This window comes from Hippoglossus hippoglossus, chromosome 24 (assembly GCF_009819705.1).
Source record: "Hippoglossus hippoglossus isolate fHipHip1 chromosome 24, fHipHip1.pri, whole genome shotgun sequence".
Taxonomy (NCBI): Eukaryota; Metazoa; Chordata; class Actinopteri; order Pleuronectiformes; family Pleuronectidae; genus Hippoglossus; species Hippoglossus hippoglossus.
The window spans coordinates 20,342,919-20,361,441 of record NC_047174.1 but is presented as its reverse complement, the minus strand read 5'-3'; the positions used below and the strand labels follow the sequence as shown (position 1 = coordinate 20,361,441).

The window sequence follows — 18,523 nt, the reverse complement described above, 5'->3', positions numbered from 1 at the left end:
AGTGTGAATCTGATGGAGTCTCACATTCAAAGCTCAGAATCCAAATTTAGACCATGCTGAACAAAATGTTTCATTTGGCACAGTTGTTTTTACCTCATAAATAGCCAGCCAATCAAGAGTACTTCCATAACATGCCAAAACAGCTACAAATAGATTCCATCAGATTTTGTGAGACGCATCACAAAATCTAATACCAATGATAGGCCACACATGACCAAGCAACACTATCAGTTCTGTTGGTGAGGGCCCTTGGGGTCTCTGCATAGCGTTTTGTGCTGGTTAGTGTGTGTCTTCAATGCCAGTGCCAGAATCAGCAATGACGCCAGTGTGGTTTGCGCACAGTCCCATCGTGTCTCTTTTAAAGTTCGGAAGACTGTGGTCTGCGGATGCACTGGTGACTGGCTTTCGGTGAGTACTATTCAATGCCAGCATCATAACCCTATGCTTAAAAACCACCAGAGACAAGCAGCACTGCAAATGTCTGAACACAGTTTTCTTTGGAACCTTTTGCAATTTTTGTCATCGTACACCCATAGTAGACCTAACATGACTGGACAGGGCTAAAATTCTAAGAACTGAATGAAACCGTTCAGATAATATCATAATAATATGCCATTCATTCTGTCGAGTGAATGTTACATTTGAAAGTGATTGGAGATTTGGGAAATTTTCACCATTTGCTAGTGTATAAGTGACAGGAAAAAACCTTTCCTGATAAAGGTGCAAAACGACAACACGCAGTAAGTCAAGTGGAAATGGTACATCATGTCTGCAGGAGACAGATGCACAGTTTGAGCCATACAGTTAGAATCCAGGCTCCTATAGGCACAATTCCAGAGGAAATACATGAACAGAGTCCATCTATTTAACAATATATCTTCACACACTGTCAAGGGCATACTTTCTCCTAGCCAGGAAACAAATGCTTTTTATTAGGCCTATGAGAATATAATGTAGCTATTGTACAGCAGTTCAGATTCAGGTTCCCGTTTCAGTGGTGTTGTTTATTTTTAGGGAAACAACCACAGTAGCACATACTACAAGCTGTATTATTGTATCACAGTATCGATCTAAAGCAATTTAGCTGTAAATGCCATGGCTCTGAAAACTTTATAAGACTAGGACAAAACCCACTGTGTGGCCGGACCGTGTACTGTCAATGTGCAAAGCTGAGGACGTAGTTGAAAACTGCTACACAATGTGATGATTAGCTTACCTCATCATGTTGCATTCTGCCTAATGTAAGGGTGGTTTCATACCTTTTATATTTCATCTCTTACTCTCTGTTCTCACATTTACAGTATTTTAATACAATTTAAGCTGTTCCTATTGGCATGTTTTTCTTTGTCAATTGTCAGACGATAAAAGCCGTATGAAATAGTGACTGATGTGTAACGTGTTAGCCAGCAGTCACACACTGCTGCTCTACTCTGCTAAAATCATGATTTTACAACCACAAAGTTGTCTGACTAAATCATCACATATGAAAATGAAATGCTGTGGTACCGATGCAGAAACTTTCCCCAGGAACTAGGAACCTTTGAAGGAACTCCTTGTCTGCCATCACAAGGACCAGGGTCCACTCACATCTGGTGGACATGAGGGCTCAATCACTGGGTCCATTTAACAATAATTAGGTGGAGTAAACAAGACAACATTGACAACCGGGATTTTTTAAGAAACCCCACAGGTAAGCTACCCTATATAAAATCTATACACGTATATTGATAATGTATCAAACACCCTCTAGGATTGTGTTACTTTGCAGCATTACATACGCTGTCAGGTATTACTGCTGCAGAGAGGCTGCCCATGACCTGCCTGTGATCACCTTTTGACCTCACGTCACATCTCTATTATCCATCCAGAAGGTAACAGGCCACTGCCTGACTCAGCTTTACAACTCGGTGAGTCAATGCTGAATGAAGCAAAGGCTATTCTGATTCCTCGGCTGGTTATAGCAAATGCAAAACACAGATTCATGGCTGCATCAATCCCACTTTAATATCCTAATACAAAGAGTTGAACTGAGGCTTTTGGTCAATGCTGAGCACTGATCCACTATCAGCTCTTTTTTCTTTTCCATGTTACATCACACAATATTCAATATCACATGAGGCTATAACTACACATCATCACCTCTTCAATCCCATCCGATCATCAGCCACATAGGCTCGTACCCATTCCCTGTATCATTTGAATTATGTTGTTCTAGAAGGTAGCGCCTGATTATATTGCTGAAAAGCCAAGAGTGTTTAAGAGTGTTTATTTCATGGGGGTTATATACATCTGTCACATCTAGCCCGATCCCTGTAATAGTCTTTTCGGCTAGCGCAAATGGCAATTATATTGCATTGCTGCAATTGTGTAGCAACAACAACTAAAAAGGAGTGTTTCTACATAGCCAATATCATATCACTGTAAAAAGGTAACTTTTCATGCACGGTGGCCCAAGCATGTCTTGAATGACACCTTCTTTCCAATCTGTCAGGGCACAGTGATTAAACTTTTGGCAAACTTACACATTTCACTTTCGCTATAAAAAAGAAAATCGCACTGTCAAGTATTATTGTGAATAGGGAGCTTGAAGCCAGCAGCACAGAGTGAAACTGCTGGCACAGCATGAGGGACATCTCAGAACATGCACTGCACATTATATGCACATGCGTTGGACTGTAAGATGCTTGACAGTGTCCGAAAAAAACGATCACTACCCACTGTGAGCGTGAGGGGAAAAAAGTTTGGCAGTGCACCGTGTTAAAATGAGGGGGGAGGGGGCAGCTTGTCCACGCAAAAGGCGCTGAACTGTCACTATCGCTCGAAGTGACGTGCGGTGGCTTCGGTTTACGTGCATCAACATCAGGCTGCATTCACTGGCGACGGTAAAGAAGACACTTGTCCAAACATTAAACCCACCGCCGCTGCTTTAGTGTGTTGTTTAAGGGGGAGGAGGAGGAGGAGGAGGACGAGGAGTGTGGTGGTGGGGGGGGGGGACCGTTGGTGAGTGAGTGAGTGCGTTACATGAAAACAAAAACACAGAAACACGGGTTAGCGCTTCGGCCAGGGTTCGATCTAAAGCCCCGTTCTAAACACAGCCGAGCCGTGAGTTGAGCACATGCAGCCTGTGGTCAGTGAGATGAGAGCACAAACAATAAGGTCCACGGTTATCTTACCCGTCTTTGCGTTTAGCTTTATAAACGTGCCCGTAGGTGCCTCGACCCACTTTGCAACCTTCATATTCGAACAGATCTTCTACTCTCTCTCTCTCGGCCGCCAGCTTTGTTTTGAAGTCGTAATCCATTTTAACCCATAAATACGTCTTAATTTACAATAAAATAAAATATTAATTATTACATGCATTAATTAAATAATCTGCTCGTTTTATTCCCCCACCATTTCCTTGTTTGGGATTTTGGTCTGCTCCGCTTAATGTTCACTGGCTCGTTGACGTTTCTAATTGGCGCGCAGGGCTCGCTGGGTAGTGTAGTTCTTTCTGAGCAGGCGCCTTGCTTCGCCAGCTTGGCAGCCGAGATGAAGGGAACTACAACGCGCGTTTCTCGCTGCGGTTTGTTGCGCTGTGCGTACTCATGAACGCTCTTCAAACATGCAGGCATCGGTGGTTTGAATTTCATGGAGTCCAGAGCTGTTCCTTCAAAGTTAATAGCTATGGACAAAAAATACATTCTTCAGAAATGCTGAAATGATCCCTAAACCTTTATTGGTAGTGATTTTATAGCACACACCCCATTTATAATCAAAGTAATACAATAAATGAAATCGGTCCTCACAGAAAAATATAAACGAAGGTTTCTATAAAATATACCGTTTTGTTTTATTGTCACACAAAGTGTAAATAGACAGCCAAATTGCTGCAGCTGGCATGGCACCTTCATTTTTTACATAACATTACATTTCATTTAGCTGACGCTTTTATCCAAAGCGACTTACAATAAGTGCATTCAACCACGAGGGTACAAACCCAGAACAACAAGAATCAAGAAAGTACAATTTCTTCATTTTATGTATATATATATGTATTTATAATATTTTTACGACTGATGATTGATATTATTGTTGTTATTTAATAATAATAATAGCAATTTAACAAATACAAATGTTTGTATTATCATTATTATATTTTTACATTTGGTCACTGAATTGAATTTCCGGCTTGTGTTTCATACAATGCATTCAGATTTCTCTTTTCCTTTACTGAAACCCGTCCTAATTTACTCTTTACAAATATGATATAACGTTGTATTCTATGTGTAGTGAAATTATTTTCACGTATGTTTGAGTAAAACTTGTGTATTAGTTTATGTCCGCGTAAAGTACAGACAATAAATGAATGCATAGTGACCATGTACTGGTGGTGGTAGTGATAACATATAGTTACATGTAACCCATATGGACAGATGCATAAATATTGTATGTTATCGCTCCAATATGATTGGTTCTTTTCTTACGCGACAAGCAGATACAATAGTCCCACATTTTGAAACCGGTGAGTTGAATGAAAATGAATAACTGTGATGTAATTATGTAATACTTTTAAAATGTAATTTACGACACCATTCTCTCATTCTTATCAACAACGTCCCGTGCAGACCGTAAAACAAAAAGTCACGTGAGGCGAGGTTTGTTTTTGCCATGACTGACGGCTCTCCGGGCCAAACAAATGTCACAAGGCAGAGACTGGCGAATGGGTCGGCTCAACGTAAGGCTGACGTAGCCGCGGCTGCTATATAAAAGCCCCGCGCCATCTGCATTCAGCGCTTTACACAGTATGGCCGGCGATATTAGCTAGCACTCGCTCACGGTATTCTCTGCAAAAGGGAAGACGGCAACTCAAGAAAATCAACACCTGGATTGTTTAAAGGACTGTACCTCAATTCACTATTACTGATCGAGGAAGGATTATTAAGCTGTAAACGTTACAAGCGACGTTTAATATTTTTGTTGGGTGTCTGTTGTCTCATGATGGAAGAAAACGGTGCACATTTCTTTGAGGGGACCGAGAAGCTGTTGGAGGTGTGGTTCTCTCGGCAGGATGAGACCAAAGGAACCGGGGACCTCCGTACCATCCCAAGGTTCGTGTCATTTGGACGGCTAGGCTGCCCTCGGTCTCAGTCGGCAGCATATCGAAACGCTGTCGGCCACATGCTTGCCCTCTTTCCCCTCCGCTCGTACGTGACATGTAACCGTCTAAACGCGGATAACTCTGGTTTTCGATGGGTAGTTCCCTCGCTGTGAGCACCCATTCATCCAAAAGCTAGCTAGCCGGGCACTCACATTTCTGACACCAGAGCACATTATTAGTAAGCTAGCTAACATCGTCAGTCAAAAATGGCCACCTCCCCCTTTCCCTCCTGAGGTCGGTAATTCATTCTTCACCCTGGAAATGTGTAGAAGTGCAAATAATCTTGTGTGACTACGACCCCTCACTTGTGTTCGGAGGGCGACAGCGAAGTGGGCAAACTGTTTAAAAGCCGCCTTGGCTGCAAGTTGGCAGGCCGTTTCTAGCTAGCTAACTCTAGCTAGTTCCTGGAAGAAATATCCATCTGTCTCAGGCTGTTCTATTGGTCGGTGTGTGTGTGTGTGACTCAACTTAAATGCTTCGATTAGCCAGGCTCGATCCCTTGTTTTAACCCCTTATTGGTGCGTAGACGTTTTATTACCACCCACATCCGTTTGGGAATGTCGTTTGATTAAATTCCACGTATGTGTCAAAAATGTACTTAACGACCTGTTTAACGTGGGCAGACTGGGTTCAATGGAGCTGTGGTGTCTTTAAGATTCGCTGTACATGTGTTTTTATCTGCGTAAATCAACTACGTGGGGACCTCACTGTGGATGTCAAGCATGTGGTCGCCCGTAGTCACCGCGTGTTGCCTCGGCTCCAGCTACACGCACACATTCAAATCAGACAACTGGAAGCTCAATGTCCAGTCAACCATGATAGGATTTCTTTCTCCCTTTTTAATGAGAGCGTGTTGATGGCAGGGAAGAGTCGAGGTCAAATGCTACCAGACCGGTTTGACATGAATGTTGCTAGAGACGCAGAGTTATTATTGAATGCATGGGAGCAGATGCCATGGTCGGTGACGAGATGTCCTTCCAGAGCTATTCCCTCTATAGCATGGCAGCCCCAAGAGCTGCTTCTTCACTAAAATTGCTAGTGGTCGTTGTTCCGGTCACGTTTCCCAGCCATGCAGGCACTCCCCTCCCAGTTACTCTGATTGGTCAGAGGATCTCCCTTCTGTGCTTAGAGGCACTTGGCTGCATTCAAAGAAAAGGGTCCATCTGGGTAAGAGGACATTCAGAGAAATGGAGGTGAGTGGTCTAAAGACCTTTGCCCTCGTTCAGCACCACAGAATCCATTTATTACTGTGCTTTAAGCACCAAGGAGCTTGTACCAAGCCGCGCATTTAGTCATGAGTGAATGGATTACAATTATTTAGGTGAGTCATCATGTCACGGTTTTGCACGGGATAAAATAGGTGGTTTAACTTTGTGCAACTGGAGATGTTTGAAAAATGTCCAGAATGATTTACGATGACAACAGCTGGTTAGAAATCAATCCCCCCAACACATCCCTCCTCTCTTGGGTTTAAAAACTTGTCATCTTCATGTTCTGTTAAATTGCCTTAGGTTTAGCTTTTTGGAAATGTCTACCACTTTGTTCTGCCACCTGTTGTTGTAGTAGTCCTGCTGCCCAATCTGACGGCACTGTGAGTGACTTTTCTCATCACCAACCAAGCAGATCACTGAGGTCAATTTAAGACGTATGTCTGGCCAGTTGGATGAATGAGGAGCGGCATTAATTTACAGCCAGAGGGCAGATTAAAGGCTCAGAGGGACACCGTCGGTGAACCGGGCTCACTGGCCGTCAGCCAATGTCCAAATAAGTCCACAAGGGCATCTGATTCACAAATGTGGAGCTCACTCGCATTACCTTCGCTGTCCCTGTCTTAGGGCTCAACAGAGGCTTGCATCTTCTAGTATTTGTCAAGCAACTAGTCCTGAAGGCCTGTCAGTGTTTAAACAACTGCACATGTCAAGTGGTCTAACGTGTCTGCGTTACTGGTTGCTTTTGTTTTAATGACAACTATGACCAAAATTCTAGGAATCTCTATCTTCTTGGTTAACCATGTGTCCCTATCGTATGTGTATGGATAAACTCAGTAGTATTTAGCAGTCTGATCTGGTCCTTTCCTGGAGATCACGCTTTCTTTGAGGAAAATCTGATCCTGCTAAGTGACCAGAAATAGCCTGTGGTGTGCATTTCACTCTGCAACGGGAGCTGACCCAGGTCTCCAGTAACGCTGTCCCTCTGCATGTTGCAACAGCTATGAAGTCACTTTGCATTGGGAAAAATGTGATTCATAAGATTCTAAACTCCATAATCCTAACTAGTGGTGCATCTTTCTGTTCATATAGAGGGGTAACGTGTTTGTCATATCAGCTCAGATAAAATACATGAGGGCAAAACTTCCATTCTACCAGAGTTGAAGCTTCATCAGTTTCTCAGGCAAATTTGTATCATGTACACATTTTGACCAGAAGAAGTCAAACACTGGCGCAGGCTTTTGCTAAGTTTTTCTTAGGCAGTTGTAAAATGAAAAAGGGAAGAATTGGCTTGATTTACTGTTTTCACAAACTGGAGCAGAAAATATATTTGCCATTTATCAATATCATCTCAATGATATGTCTTAATGGTAGCACAAAGCACAAGTTATGATGACTGGTGTTGAATCATATACACTTTTAATGATCATTGTGCAGCACAAGATTGTATAATAAAAGTTTACATTTAGTCCCTTGAAATTACGAAACCAAAACGAGCTATTTTGTAGTCGAATGCTGTCATTTAGGGATTCCAGTCCTTTTTGTCTTCAAAAGATGCGGCTCAGCCAAAATTAAACCACAAATGGCAACATTCAGGTTTGAAAAGGCCAAACAGTCATTGCAGCTACTTAAATAATTCTTCATCGTCGCTTAGCCCCAACCAAGATATTTTGATTGATGGTGGCCATGTTTTCCAAACGACCTTGCTCATTTTTGATAGAAATGTTAATTTCTGTCTCAAAGGCAGTATACCAAATTTGGTGTTAACGACAACATCCAAAAAGGTCTTCATATTTAACATTTTGCAAATAAAGAAACTATAGCTCCACAATATCCATTAAGATAGAATTGACGCCATGTTTTTTTAAATGCACACTGAGCTGGACTTTGTGGGTATTATCTCTTAATATCCTATGGGTGCTGCTCAAGCACCTCATCTTATGACTGATGCTCAGGATATGGGTACCAATGATGTTCTAGGCAGTTTCTATCACCCGATGGACATATGTTTTTGGCGACCAGACCGCAATGCATTGCTGTTTAAACCTGTGACCTTCATGCATCTTCAAAGTGTTCAGCGGATCACTTCAGATTTTATTACTGCCTATGCCTTACATCTTCTTTGGACTGAGATTGGGGGTCTTGCCTTGCTTACACTCTAGCTATGTATGTCAGTGCTCCCCTCCATTATTTTTTTGGGAATGCTGGCATGCTTTCACCAAAACATCCACCACTTCCTCCATTGATTTTCCTGTTAGGTCCTTGTTGGGGACACATCAGGACACTGAAGAATTTACGGTACTAATATGTGTTCCTGACCATCTTGGCATGAGGGCGGTGTGATAGGATCACAATGCATCTTGGTGGTCTTTAACATCTGTATGTTGAACTGTCCACTCCGAACACCCAAGAAGCATTAATGGATATTGTCGAGCTATAGTTTCTCTATATTTGCAAAATGTTAAATATGAAGAACTTTTTGGATTTAGTTGTTTATACAATATTTGTATACAGCTTTTGAGAGACCGAAATGAACATTTCTATCAAAAATGAGCAAGATCGTTTGGAAAACATGGCCGCCATCAATCAAAATATCATGGTTGGGGCTAAGAATTATTGAAGTAGCTGCAATGTTGATGTGTAAACGGGTTCTAATTCACTTCCCATTTATCAATATGGTGGCCAAGGTTGAGAAGTAAGGTGGTGTAGTACTACTAAGCTAATATTATGTCGTTCTTTGTTGAAAGCAAATTGAATTGAGGCAACAGAGGGAACAACATGCAGTGTTTATTGTGGTGTTGTACACTGACGGTGCTTTTTTCCCCCTAAGAGCTCTTGTAGTGCACACATAGTCTAGGGACCCCTGTACGAGGTGTTCTCAAACTGTTGTTGGTTAGTGTGTGCCTCTTTTTCATCATGTGCTTTACCAGACTTGGGCCTAAAATATACTAACCAGGATCTTGTCAGTATTCATAAAAGATCATTAGATTATGATTTTCATTTAGAAATTCAGGAGACTGATTATCTATGTTTAGTCAAAGTTTGTTGTTCTGTAAAAACCTGCTTTCTCTCCACTTGCATTACGGTGTACTTTTGCCCCAGGAAATCCACCAATCTGTCAGTCGGTGTAATCCTTCTAAATGTTAGACAAGCATGTATGAGGGCTGCAGAGATGATGCAAAGCTGTATCTGTCAATGATTGTTAGAGAAACATTACAGAAAATGAACCAGTACATGTTGTGTTGCTGTTATTTTAATCAATCTAATCTCCCGACCCATATGTATGTCCCATGCAGAGATTTAGCCTGGTTACTATAAGGATGGAGCAGGGCTAGCATGCAAAAAAATTCCCCAACCAGATGTGAACTGGGTAGTTTAGGTTTTTGGTTACTTGGAGTATGTATCGTGAGACATCTACAGTAATTACCTGAAGCCATCAGAGTTGAATGAAAGAACATTATGCACATTATATTGTGCATCAAAATGTTAAATGGAAGTTAAGCCAGCAAGCTCTTAATTTACTGCTATCACCTGCTCTCCGAGGAGACAGCTGCTGACAGTCTAGTTGGTCACTGAGACTCATTCCTTGTTCCTACTCAAAAAATGCCCTCGTTCCACATAGCCCTATACATCTCTCAGGGGGCAAACTATGCAGCATCGGCTGCTGGAAAATTCCCCATTGAGTGCCAGATGCTTCTCGCGCTTTTTCTCTACTGACCCAGGCTGTGCTTCCTACAGGACGCTCTGAATAGGCTCATGCTGCCCTTCCAAGGTTGTAGTGAGAGTGTGACGCAGCAGTATTTGCGCTTGTGGGCAGCGGCAGGAGCAGCCCTCTTGTTGCCGAGGGAGCTGTCTGTTTTTGTCCACCCCAGCCTGTGATTTTTCAGTCTGCCTACAAATTATGTCCAAAATTCTAATTTGCATAACCCTGCAGATTCACTGCATATACCAAGAACCTGATTTATGTCAGGCAGAACCATTCCTTTGGTGAATTCATACTGGAGTACTGTATTGTAGTAACCCCCCACAAACCACTACATATCTATTCTGTATTCGTTCGTGATTGTTGTTTGTTTTCCCCTTATCACCATAATTTCCAGAAACCCTCTCTCCCTGTTATGTGTTCCCTACAGGGCATTGCTGCAGAAGAGTGTGTGTGCCTTTCTTACAAAGACGTAGTCAAAACAAGTCTGCTTACTTTTAGTGTGTATTTTTTGGGTAGTCAACCAGCAAATCCATTTTTTCTTGCTTGTGGTGAGATTCACTTCCACATGGTCATTTAAAATAAATGTATCTCAAACACTAAAGGTTACCCTTTCATCTTTCCTTTAGGTTTGAGTGGGACAAACTTTTGGAGAATGTGCATTGTTTGATCATAAGTGTGACAAAGACTGACAAGCAGGAAGCTTATATACTCAGGTGAGTTTTCGGTCTTCACTTGCACAATTCTTTACTCACCACCTCTGTTTTCCTACTGGCTAGAAGATGGGCAGGATTAGACAGAGGTCACCAGTAAGCTGCTTGTTATTTACAGCACAGTCACTGTCTCAGCTGATGATGAGTAACTATGGGTACATACATTACATGCTGCAGTCTAATTGTATAACTCATAAGCGTTGTGTATAAACAAAAGAACCTAGGTTGAAAGAGTTGATGGGCCTATAAAACTGGAGCCTGCCCCGAGACCACAGTTGCCAACAACTGAACATTTTGTCATAGCAACCAAGAAGTGATTGCATTTTTGTTTTTGTTGTCAAAACAGCCTGACTCATGTGATGGGGTTTCATTTTTTATTTATTTATAGTTTTTTCTAATACTGACTGCAAGCAGTACATTACAAATGATGCATAACCAGGCTGAGTTGGAATGAACAAGCCCTTCGTTTAAATTTTTGATTTCTTAAAACCACCTTGTCAGATGAGTAGTATTGCCCACCTACAGGCATATATTGGATATACAACATTTTCCAAACAGTGCCTTCTGTCATTACTGCTTTACTATGTGATTTAAAGAATTATGATCCGTATTTCCCTGATAATTCTTTTGACTCACAAGTTCAATGAAAGCACAGATTTTAGTCTGTGCTTTCATTTAGTTTAGTTCCAATACTAGTAACTCCTAGTATTGGAACCAATACTAGTAACTCCTAGTATTGGAACTGTTGCAATCATCCCTGTCTAATGTAGTTATAAAAATGGGTCAAAACAGTCTGTACATATGTTTTCCCCTCTCTTAGTTCAGGCCTGTTAGCGAATTGGACGTACAGTGTGGCAGAGGCTGTCTGATCTTTGAGTGTATAACCGTTTATAGCCTGAGTTGATGGACAACCACCAGTTTATCACCTCTTGTATAATAAATTGTGGTGGCACCTAAACAGTTTCAGTACAAAAGTTTCACATCTTGTCCTTTTTTTCCCTTCCACAGTGAGAGTAGCATGTTTGTCTCCAAGAGACGTTTCATTTTGAAGACGTGCGGAACCACCCTCTTGCTGCAAGCACTGGTCCCTCTGCTGGAACTGGCCAGGGAGTACTGCGGCTTTGATGCCATCGAGGTTGGACCCAGACCATTATTTGCATATATGTTACTCTAATACGTGCATGTGACCTCTTAAATTCAAATTAACATGATTTCTGCAGCTCTTATATGATGGGTGTAGTAATTATGGCACTGATCAGACCCTGTTTTTTCAGAATTTCTTCTACTCCCGCAAGAACTTTATGAAGCCAACTCATCAAGAGTTCCCTCATCGAAACTTCCAGGAAGAGGTGGACTTTCTCAGCCAGATTTTCCCAAGTATGTATCACATCCACTTTGTCAGTAGAGTTTTCCTTCCTTTTATCTGCAGGTCTAATACTTCAAAAAGCAATTGGAAGTTTAAAATCTTGTTAAATTCTTATACCATTTTATCAAAGAACTGACTGGAAACTCACCTATATTACAGCTCCAGTTGATCAGAATTGTATCCTTGAAAAAAATATGATAACTTCGATCAATCTGTAAAATACCCCATTTTCTGCTCCTTATCCAGCCCATTGCCTGTTCAGTGAGTAATGCATGTAATCATTAGGATTTATTTACTGCTAGAATGTAGTGACAATATCATCAGTAGATTTACTTTGTGAACAATTCTGGGCTACATCATGCTCACTGATTTTAACAGATTTATTTGATACTGTGGCCAGTATGAAAGAGATCCATTAATGATTATTGGGTATTAAATGTGTCTTAAACATGAACATGTAAAATCTGCAGAAACACTGATGACTGTGTGTCTTGTCATGTTTAATCTGGCATTTCTGTTGTGCGTCCGAGAGGACTGAAGGCTGAAGCTTTGCCTGGGCCTTTTTGAAAATCTCATAACAATGAATTCAATCTGCATTTGAACTGAAACCACAAGTGAAGTAATCTTTCTTTTTCTTTTTGCCTGTTCCAGATGGTGCAGCCTACTGCATGGGGCGTATTAACTCTGACTGCTGGTAAGCATCATGCACCTCTTGTGTATTAGTTGAAACTGAATGTGTTGTCCACACAGTATTGTCAGTGGCCAGGCCTGTTTGCTGTGATCAAAAGTTTGAATCCCAATAGAGGTAATTTCATCGCTAGATAATGATGCACCTTGTTTTTATTCCGCTTTTCTCAGATGTGTACATGATGTCCAGGTGTTTTTAGATGTTAAGTTGTATCAGCAGCTGTTTTGATTCTTTTGAGGTGAAACCTCTTGTAGTGAGGGCTTTGTTCTGCGCTTTCCATGGTCATTTAGTCTCACTAATCCGTAGACTACTGTTGGACATGAGTCTTGTAGAGTTGCTAAAAGAGCATTGTGGTGGTTTGAATCAGTTGTGAGGATTTTATGGTATGTGTCAGAGCTCCTTCTTTAGTCTTGACTCGTCTGAGTCCTTCTCCTATTCAGAATTACCACATTCATGCTCCTCCATGTTTGTTTGTGTTGCCTTCGTGGACAGTTCCTGCATCCACATTGTGTGGAAGAATGAAAAGGGCCTTGCAAATGACAACAATTATAAGTCTAATTTGTAGTAACAAAATGAATAATGATAGATAGGTACTCTAGATACGCAGAGCCCTGATTAATAATCCGGCCTTTAAGAAGAGTCACTGCAACCACAATGCAAACGCTCTTATTACCTCATGACAGCAAAAAATACAGTATGCCTATAAATCTAAATGGGATTAAAGGGATAGTTCACCCAGAAATGACAATTCACTCATCTACTCGCCTCTATGCTTGGGGGGGGGGTGTTTGAGTCCACAAAACACTTGTGGAGTTTCAGGGGTAAACAGTTGAAGACATTAGTGACCCCTCCATCAGCATAGTGATGAGTAAATTTTCATTTTTGGATGAACTATTCCTTTGAATATGGCTTAAAGGACAGACTGTCACAATATGATTTGGTAACCCCATATCCCACAGATGTTTCAGATTTAAATCTATACATTTTATTATGTCAGTGAGTGAGGAGATGGGTTTGGAACAGGGAAAAAGGAGGTGTAAGAGGCTTAAAAAGACTAAAGGGGAAAATAAAGGTGTATGTTGACTGCTTTAACTGTTATGATCGTATACTTGGATTAAGATTATTTTATATAGTATCGTATTTCCTAATTTTGCTATACATCTGTGGATGCACACAGATGAATAATACTGTATCATATTAATCAGAATGAACAGTGGCATGTCAATATACTACATGTGTATTTCTCTTTGGGGCAGTCAAACTTTTTGAAAATTAATATTTTAATGTTCGACATGAACATGTGAGCTGATTCAATTCCTCTTCCATGGTCTTGTTAAGTCTGTGTCCTTGATAAGAGACACAAAGATATTCATTGTGTTGTCACCCACAGGTACCTCTTCACCCTGGACTTGCCAGAGTTCTGGGAAAACAAGCATGCAGATCAGACATTGGAAGTTCTGATGAGTGACCTTGATCCAGCCATTATGGACCAGTTCTATATGAAAGATGGTGTTTCTGCAAGTGATGTCACTCGTGTGAGTAGCTCTAGCCGTCAGTATCTGTGCTTGCTCTCAGCCAAGTGTGTTGTGGACGAACAGGTTGAGCCTGTTAGAGAATTCGGCCTGGCTGGTACTAGGACATGAACACATTCGGAAGAGTCGTGTTGTTGACAGGGTTATTTCATGTCTTGTAGATGAGTGGAATTCGTGACCTGATACCAGGTTCTGTGATCGACGCCACAATGTTCAACCCTTGTGGATACTCAATGAATGGAATGAAGACTGACGTTAGTGACTCTTCCTCGTAATCTCTTGTTTCTATGGCGTGCCAATTAATTGCACGGTTTTGTAATTGCCCTCTGCTTGTGTTCTCTGTAGGGAACATACTGGACCATCCATATTACCCCTGAGCCGGAGTTCTCATATGTCAGCTTCGAAACCAACCTCTCCGCAACGTCGTACGATGATTTGGTTCGGAAGGTGGTAGATGTGTTCAAGCCAGGAAAATTTGTGACTACCCTTTTCGTCAATCAGGTTTGTATAAAACACAATCATGTTTTTACTGTGTTTTTGAAGTGTCACTGAGTAACTGATCTTTTCATTTCTTCTGTTTGCCCCTGCAGAGCTCCAAATGTCGCAGTGTCTTTACTTCTGCCCAGAAACTTGAGGGCTACAAGCGTCTCGACCGCCAGTTGGCTCAGTTCAATGATTACAATTTTGTCTTCACCAGTTACGCCAAGAACCGGCAGCAGAACCAACAGAGCTGAGGGTTGAGGATGAGGAAGAGAAAGAGGCATAAAAAGAAAGGCGGCCGCACGGGGCTGCCCCGCCGCAGCCGGCCTTATCCCCCAGTAGAGAGCTTGTTGTCCTCCTCCCTCCCCCTCGTCCTCCCCCTCTGCTGCCGTCATCATTCAGAATCTGCTGATGCAGTCACGAGCCCTAGTTTAACCTCCAGTTTGAGTTTTTTGCATTGTTGTACCTGTGACTTAGATCTCTTGCATGAAAGCTCTTTTCTCTGTTTCGATATTCTAGCTCACTCTTGCTGTGATCTTGAAGTGCATGTAGAGGAATTAAACACGCTCTGTTTGAGGCTGTCCACCTGTGCCCAGTACAATGGTCCATTCCTGCAGGTCTCCCCCCTCATCCCCCACAGACAAGGCTTCCGCCCGCACTAGGCCAGGGCCCTGACATGCTCAGATTCGTCTGCCTCTATATGAACCCAACCTGCCCCGATTGGTTTGCTTTCCAGTGTGACAATTCATATTAATGAATCCCTATCAATGATTGCGAGCACTTTAAAACCAGTTTACTCATGATACTAAAATGAGGCCAAACTTTTGCCTCAAGTGTTATTGAATGTATAAGTCATGGTAAGCTTTTGGCCATTCTTATCGTTGTCGCGTTTCATATTAGAGATTAGTTGAAAACGACTGCCATACCTGCTGTTTGTCAATATTGGATTGGTTTGCAGTATGTTGGTCAGTGTGGTCTTTGCTTGCTGTAAACTGCACTAGAGCAGATTTTTGCTTTGCTGGGCTTTGAAGCGGTGCACCTGCATGCCTTCAATCATTCGTGCTTCGTCACCTGTACAATCATTTAGTTTGTGTTGATACAAATGGACAAGCTTTTAAAGTTGTATGCCTGGAAAATGTGTATTTATGTATGAATCATTTAAGATATACGCACTTTTTGGCACCCAGGCTTCTTTGTTTTACAGTGTGCTGTATCTATAAGAAGCTTCTGGGTCTTTAATCCCCCACCCCACCCCAAATTTCATTGAACTCTAAATTTCTACATTCACATAAATTGGTTAAATGGAAAGTCTTCAAACTGAATGTAGCACAGTCCATGTGAAGTGGCCTGTCCAGCCGTCTTTCGAATGTACACTTCTCTAGAGAAAAGCCTGGACCAGGCTGAATGTACAACTCCAGGTTAGCGCCCCACCACCACCACCACCCACACAGAGTGCTCACAATGCCCTCTGCTGACCAGCCATTGTCCAACTCGCAGCAGGTTTCCTCTTGCCAGAGTCAGACTGTCAGCTGGCCCCAGCACCGTGACATAACGAGAGCCGGTGCTCCTGGCTACGCCTGCGCCCCACTCTGAATGGGAAATAATGAATCAGACACTTTTTGCTTAGTTGCCCAGCAAAGCATTTTTCTTTTTCCCACATAATATCCATCCTCTCTCTGTCTCTTTCCGCCCCATACAGAAATCTGTAAATGCACAATAGAGGCCCACCAGTCTGAGCATGCCAGGGTGATCCCGGATCATTCCACATGTAACCGCTGCATAAACTGCCATTTTATTAATTTTATTGTGTCCAGACATTTTTTGCAGTGAATTGGTCGAGTAGCAGTTTCTTTTCTTTTTGTTTGGATCAGTGCCCTTTTGTTCATTGAGGGGGGAAATCCTGTGACACTATGGTGCATGTGACTACTAGTGCCGTGCTTGCTTGACAGTGTAGTGTAGCGCCGTCTCTTCTTCCCAATTTGTCAGTAGGTCTGTGTGCTTCACCTTCTTGTTTCACCAGCTGAAATCGTAGTTGGAACTGCCGCATCCGGATTTATTTTGGATAGGCGGGGAGGTTATTTTCTTTTTTCAAAGGGGTCGGGTTAATTTGTAATTAATCTTATTTCAAGTTGTGGACATGTGCTGAAAGCAGGCTAGGTTTCCTAATTTATGACTTGATGTCAAACGTCCAAGGTTTGTCTCCTCCGCCTGCTGTTGAGCTGCGTGGTGGTTCCTGACTCTTCTGCCAGAGAATGCAGTTTGAATTTTGAATTGGAGAAGACACAGTGGGAATTTAACCTGCTTTCAGCCCTGCAGTACATTCTCTCCATATAATTACCTACTACAGTGTTATGGTAACTTAAGGTTGGAACAGTTCATGTAAGAACTGGCACTTGGAATAGTTCGCTCTAGTTTGTCCGTCATGGCTTTTTGGAGTGGTTTCATTCTTTTCCTGAGGACCAATCTCTGCTCTTACATGAACAACTCCTTACTGTCACATTTAAACTATCACTGTTTAAAACTACTGACTAAGTTAAATGCCGACTGCTCTGGGATTAACTACATTTTAGCCTTGTTGGTGTGGATCATAGCGACTTTTTATTATTTTATATATACATATATATATATATACTGTGAACTCAAAGCATTTTTTGCAGTTTGAACAGTAACAGAATTTTATACAAAATATATTTTGTATTTTTGCTGCGGACCAATCTTTATTTTTCTTCCCCCATTTTTGTCCAAATGTTCAAAACTAGTTTATTATGAGTTTAAGGGATGATCCTTTTCAGAGTTGACTAAATCATGTTTTTTTTTCTTTCGCTTTCTTTCCTTTGTGAATTTGTGAAAAATTCCAGAGGAAGGGAATGTGAAAGGTCCCCCCCCCTGGGTGAGAGGGTACAGTTGCAGGATGTATCACGATGTACTAAAGGAGAAACTTTGCTGTTCTAATTCTTTCTTTTGCTGTTCTTTGGATGGTCAAGATGTGCTAAATATCTGTGCTACGAGCTTGATGCTTCAATAAAAGATACTTATCTGTGCAAATGCTGTCTTTCCTTATTTGAACATGTATAGCCTTTAGGATTAACAAACGTAGACATTTTGTATTTTAGTGTGAGTATACAAAAACTGCTTTGGGGAGAAGAATATTTCAAAGATATAGTCACAGTATTAGTAGTACACTGTAAAATATACTAAAAGTATACCATCTGCAAGCATATACAATGTAGGTATGCTATCATTACCCATTTTCAGAAAGCTTAAACCAAAATAATTGCAATATTACACTTTTAATAAATGCACTACAGGTCAAGTATGTAATTTAGTTTTTGTATGACAAGAATGTAAAATTATTATTTCAACAGTGCAGTGAAACCATTTTAAATGTTTTTGTTTTTTATTTAGTTTATCCAAATTTTGTTTTTTCAAACTTAATGGAATAAGTGATATCACATTAACATTAAGGTTCATACACTTTGCTGTGAAACTTTGGCTCATGCTCCTTCCATTTATCTTGAGATGTCTGCACTGTCACTTATGGTATATCCAGTTGATTGGACTTAAAGACGTACCTTCTATTTGAGGTCTCTTAGCTGATAATTCAAATCCGAGCCAGAAATAAGACATGAGGTGTAAGGAGCTGCCTACAGAGACTGGATTGTGTCGTCGCATGTGTCTGGGGAAGGCTGCAAA

The 18,523-nt window shown here is 41.4% G+C and overlaps 2 protein-coding genes across 3 annotated transcripts in view; one reads left to right on the top strand and one right to left on the bottom strand.

The window, feature by feature from the left end:
- The window catches only part of cdk19 (cyclin-dependent kinase 19), a 51,706-nt gene extending 48,267 nt beyond the window's left edge, over window positions 1-3,439 (bottom strand). Inside the window, exon 1 of the mRNA XM_034580468.1 lies at window positions 3,174-3,439. Within this exon, the coding sequence (XP_034436359.1) occupies window positions 3,174-3,301 (128 nt within the window). The 5' untranslated portion in view covers window positions 3,302-3,439. The remainder of the gene's footprint in view (window positions 1-3,173) is intronic.
- A 1,331-nt stretch (window positions 3,440-4,770) lies between these two features.
- On the top strand, window positions 4,771-17,875 carry amd1 (adenosylmethionine decarboxylase 1). 2 transcript variants are annotated; one of them, XR_004613326.1, is made up of 11 exons: window positions 4,771-5,090; window positions 10,681-10,767; window positions 11,773-11,899; window positions 12,039-12,141; window positions 12,782-12,824; window positions 14,209-14,353; window positions 14,512-14,604; window positions 14,696-14,851; window positions 14,941-15,121; window positions 15,161-17,666; window positions 17,707-17,875. XR_004613326.1 is itself a non-coding variant. In XM_034580450.1 (10 exons), the coding sequence occupies exons 1-9, from the start codon at window positions 4,978-4,980 to the stop codon at window positions 15,082-15,084; spliced, it is 1,011 nt and encodes a 336-aa protein (XP_034436341.1). In that variant the 5' UTR covers window positions 4,771-4,977; the 3' UTR covers window positions 15,085-15,121; window positions 15,161-17,875. The 2 variants fall into 2 exon arrangements, 1 of the variants encoding a protein (XP_034436341.1); XM_034580450.1 differs by having other exon boundaries at window positions 15,161-17,875.
- Window positions 17,876-18,523: the final 648 nt, after the last annotated feature.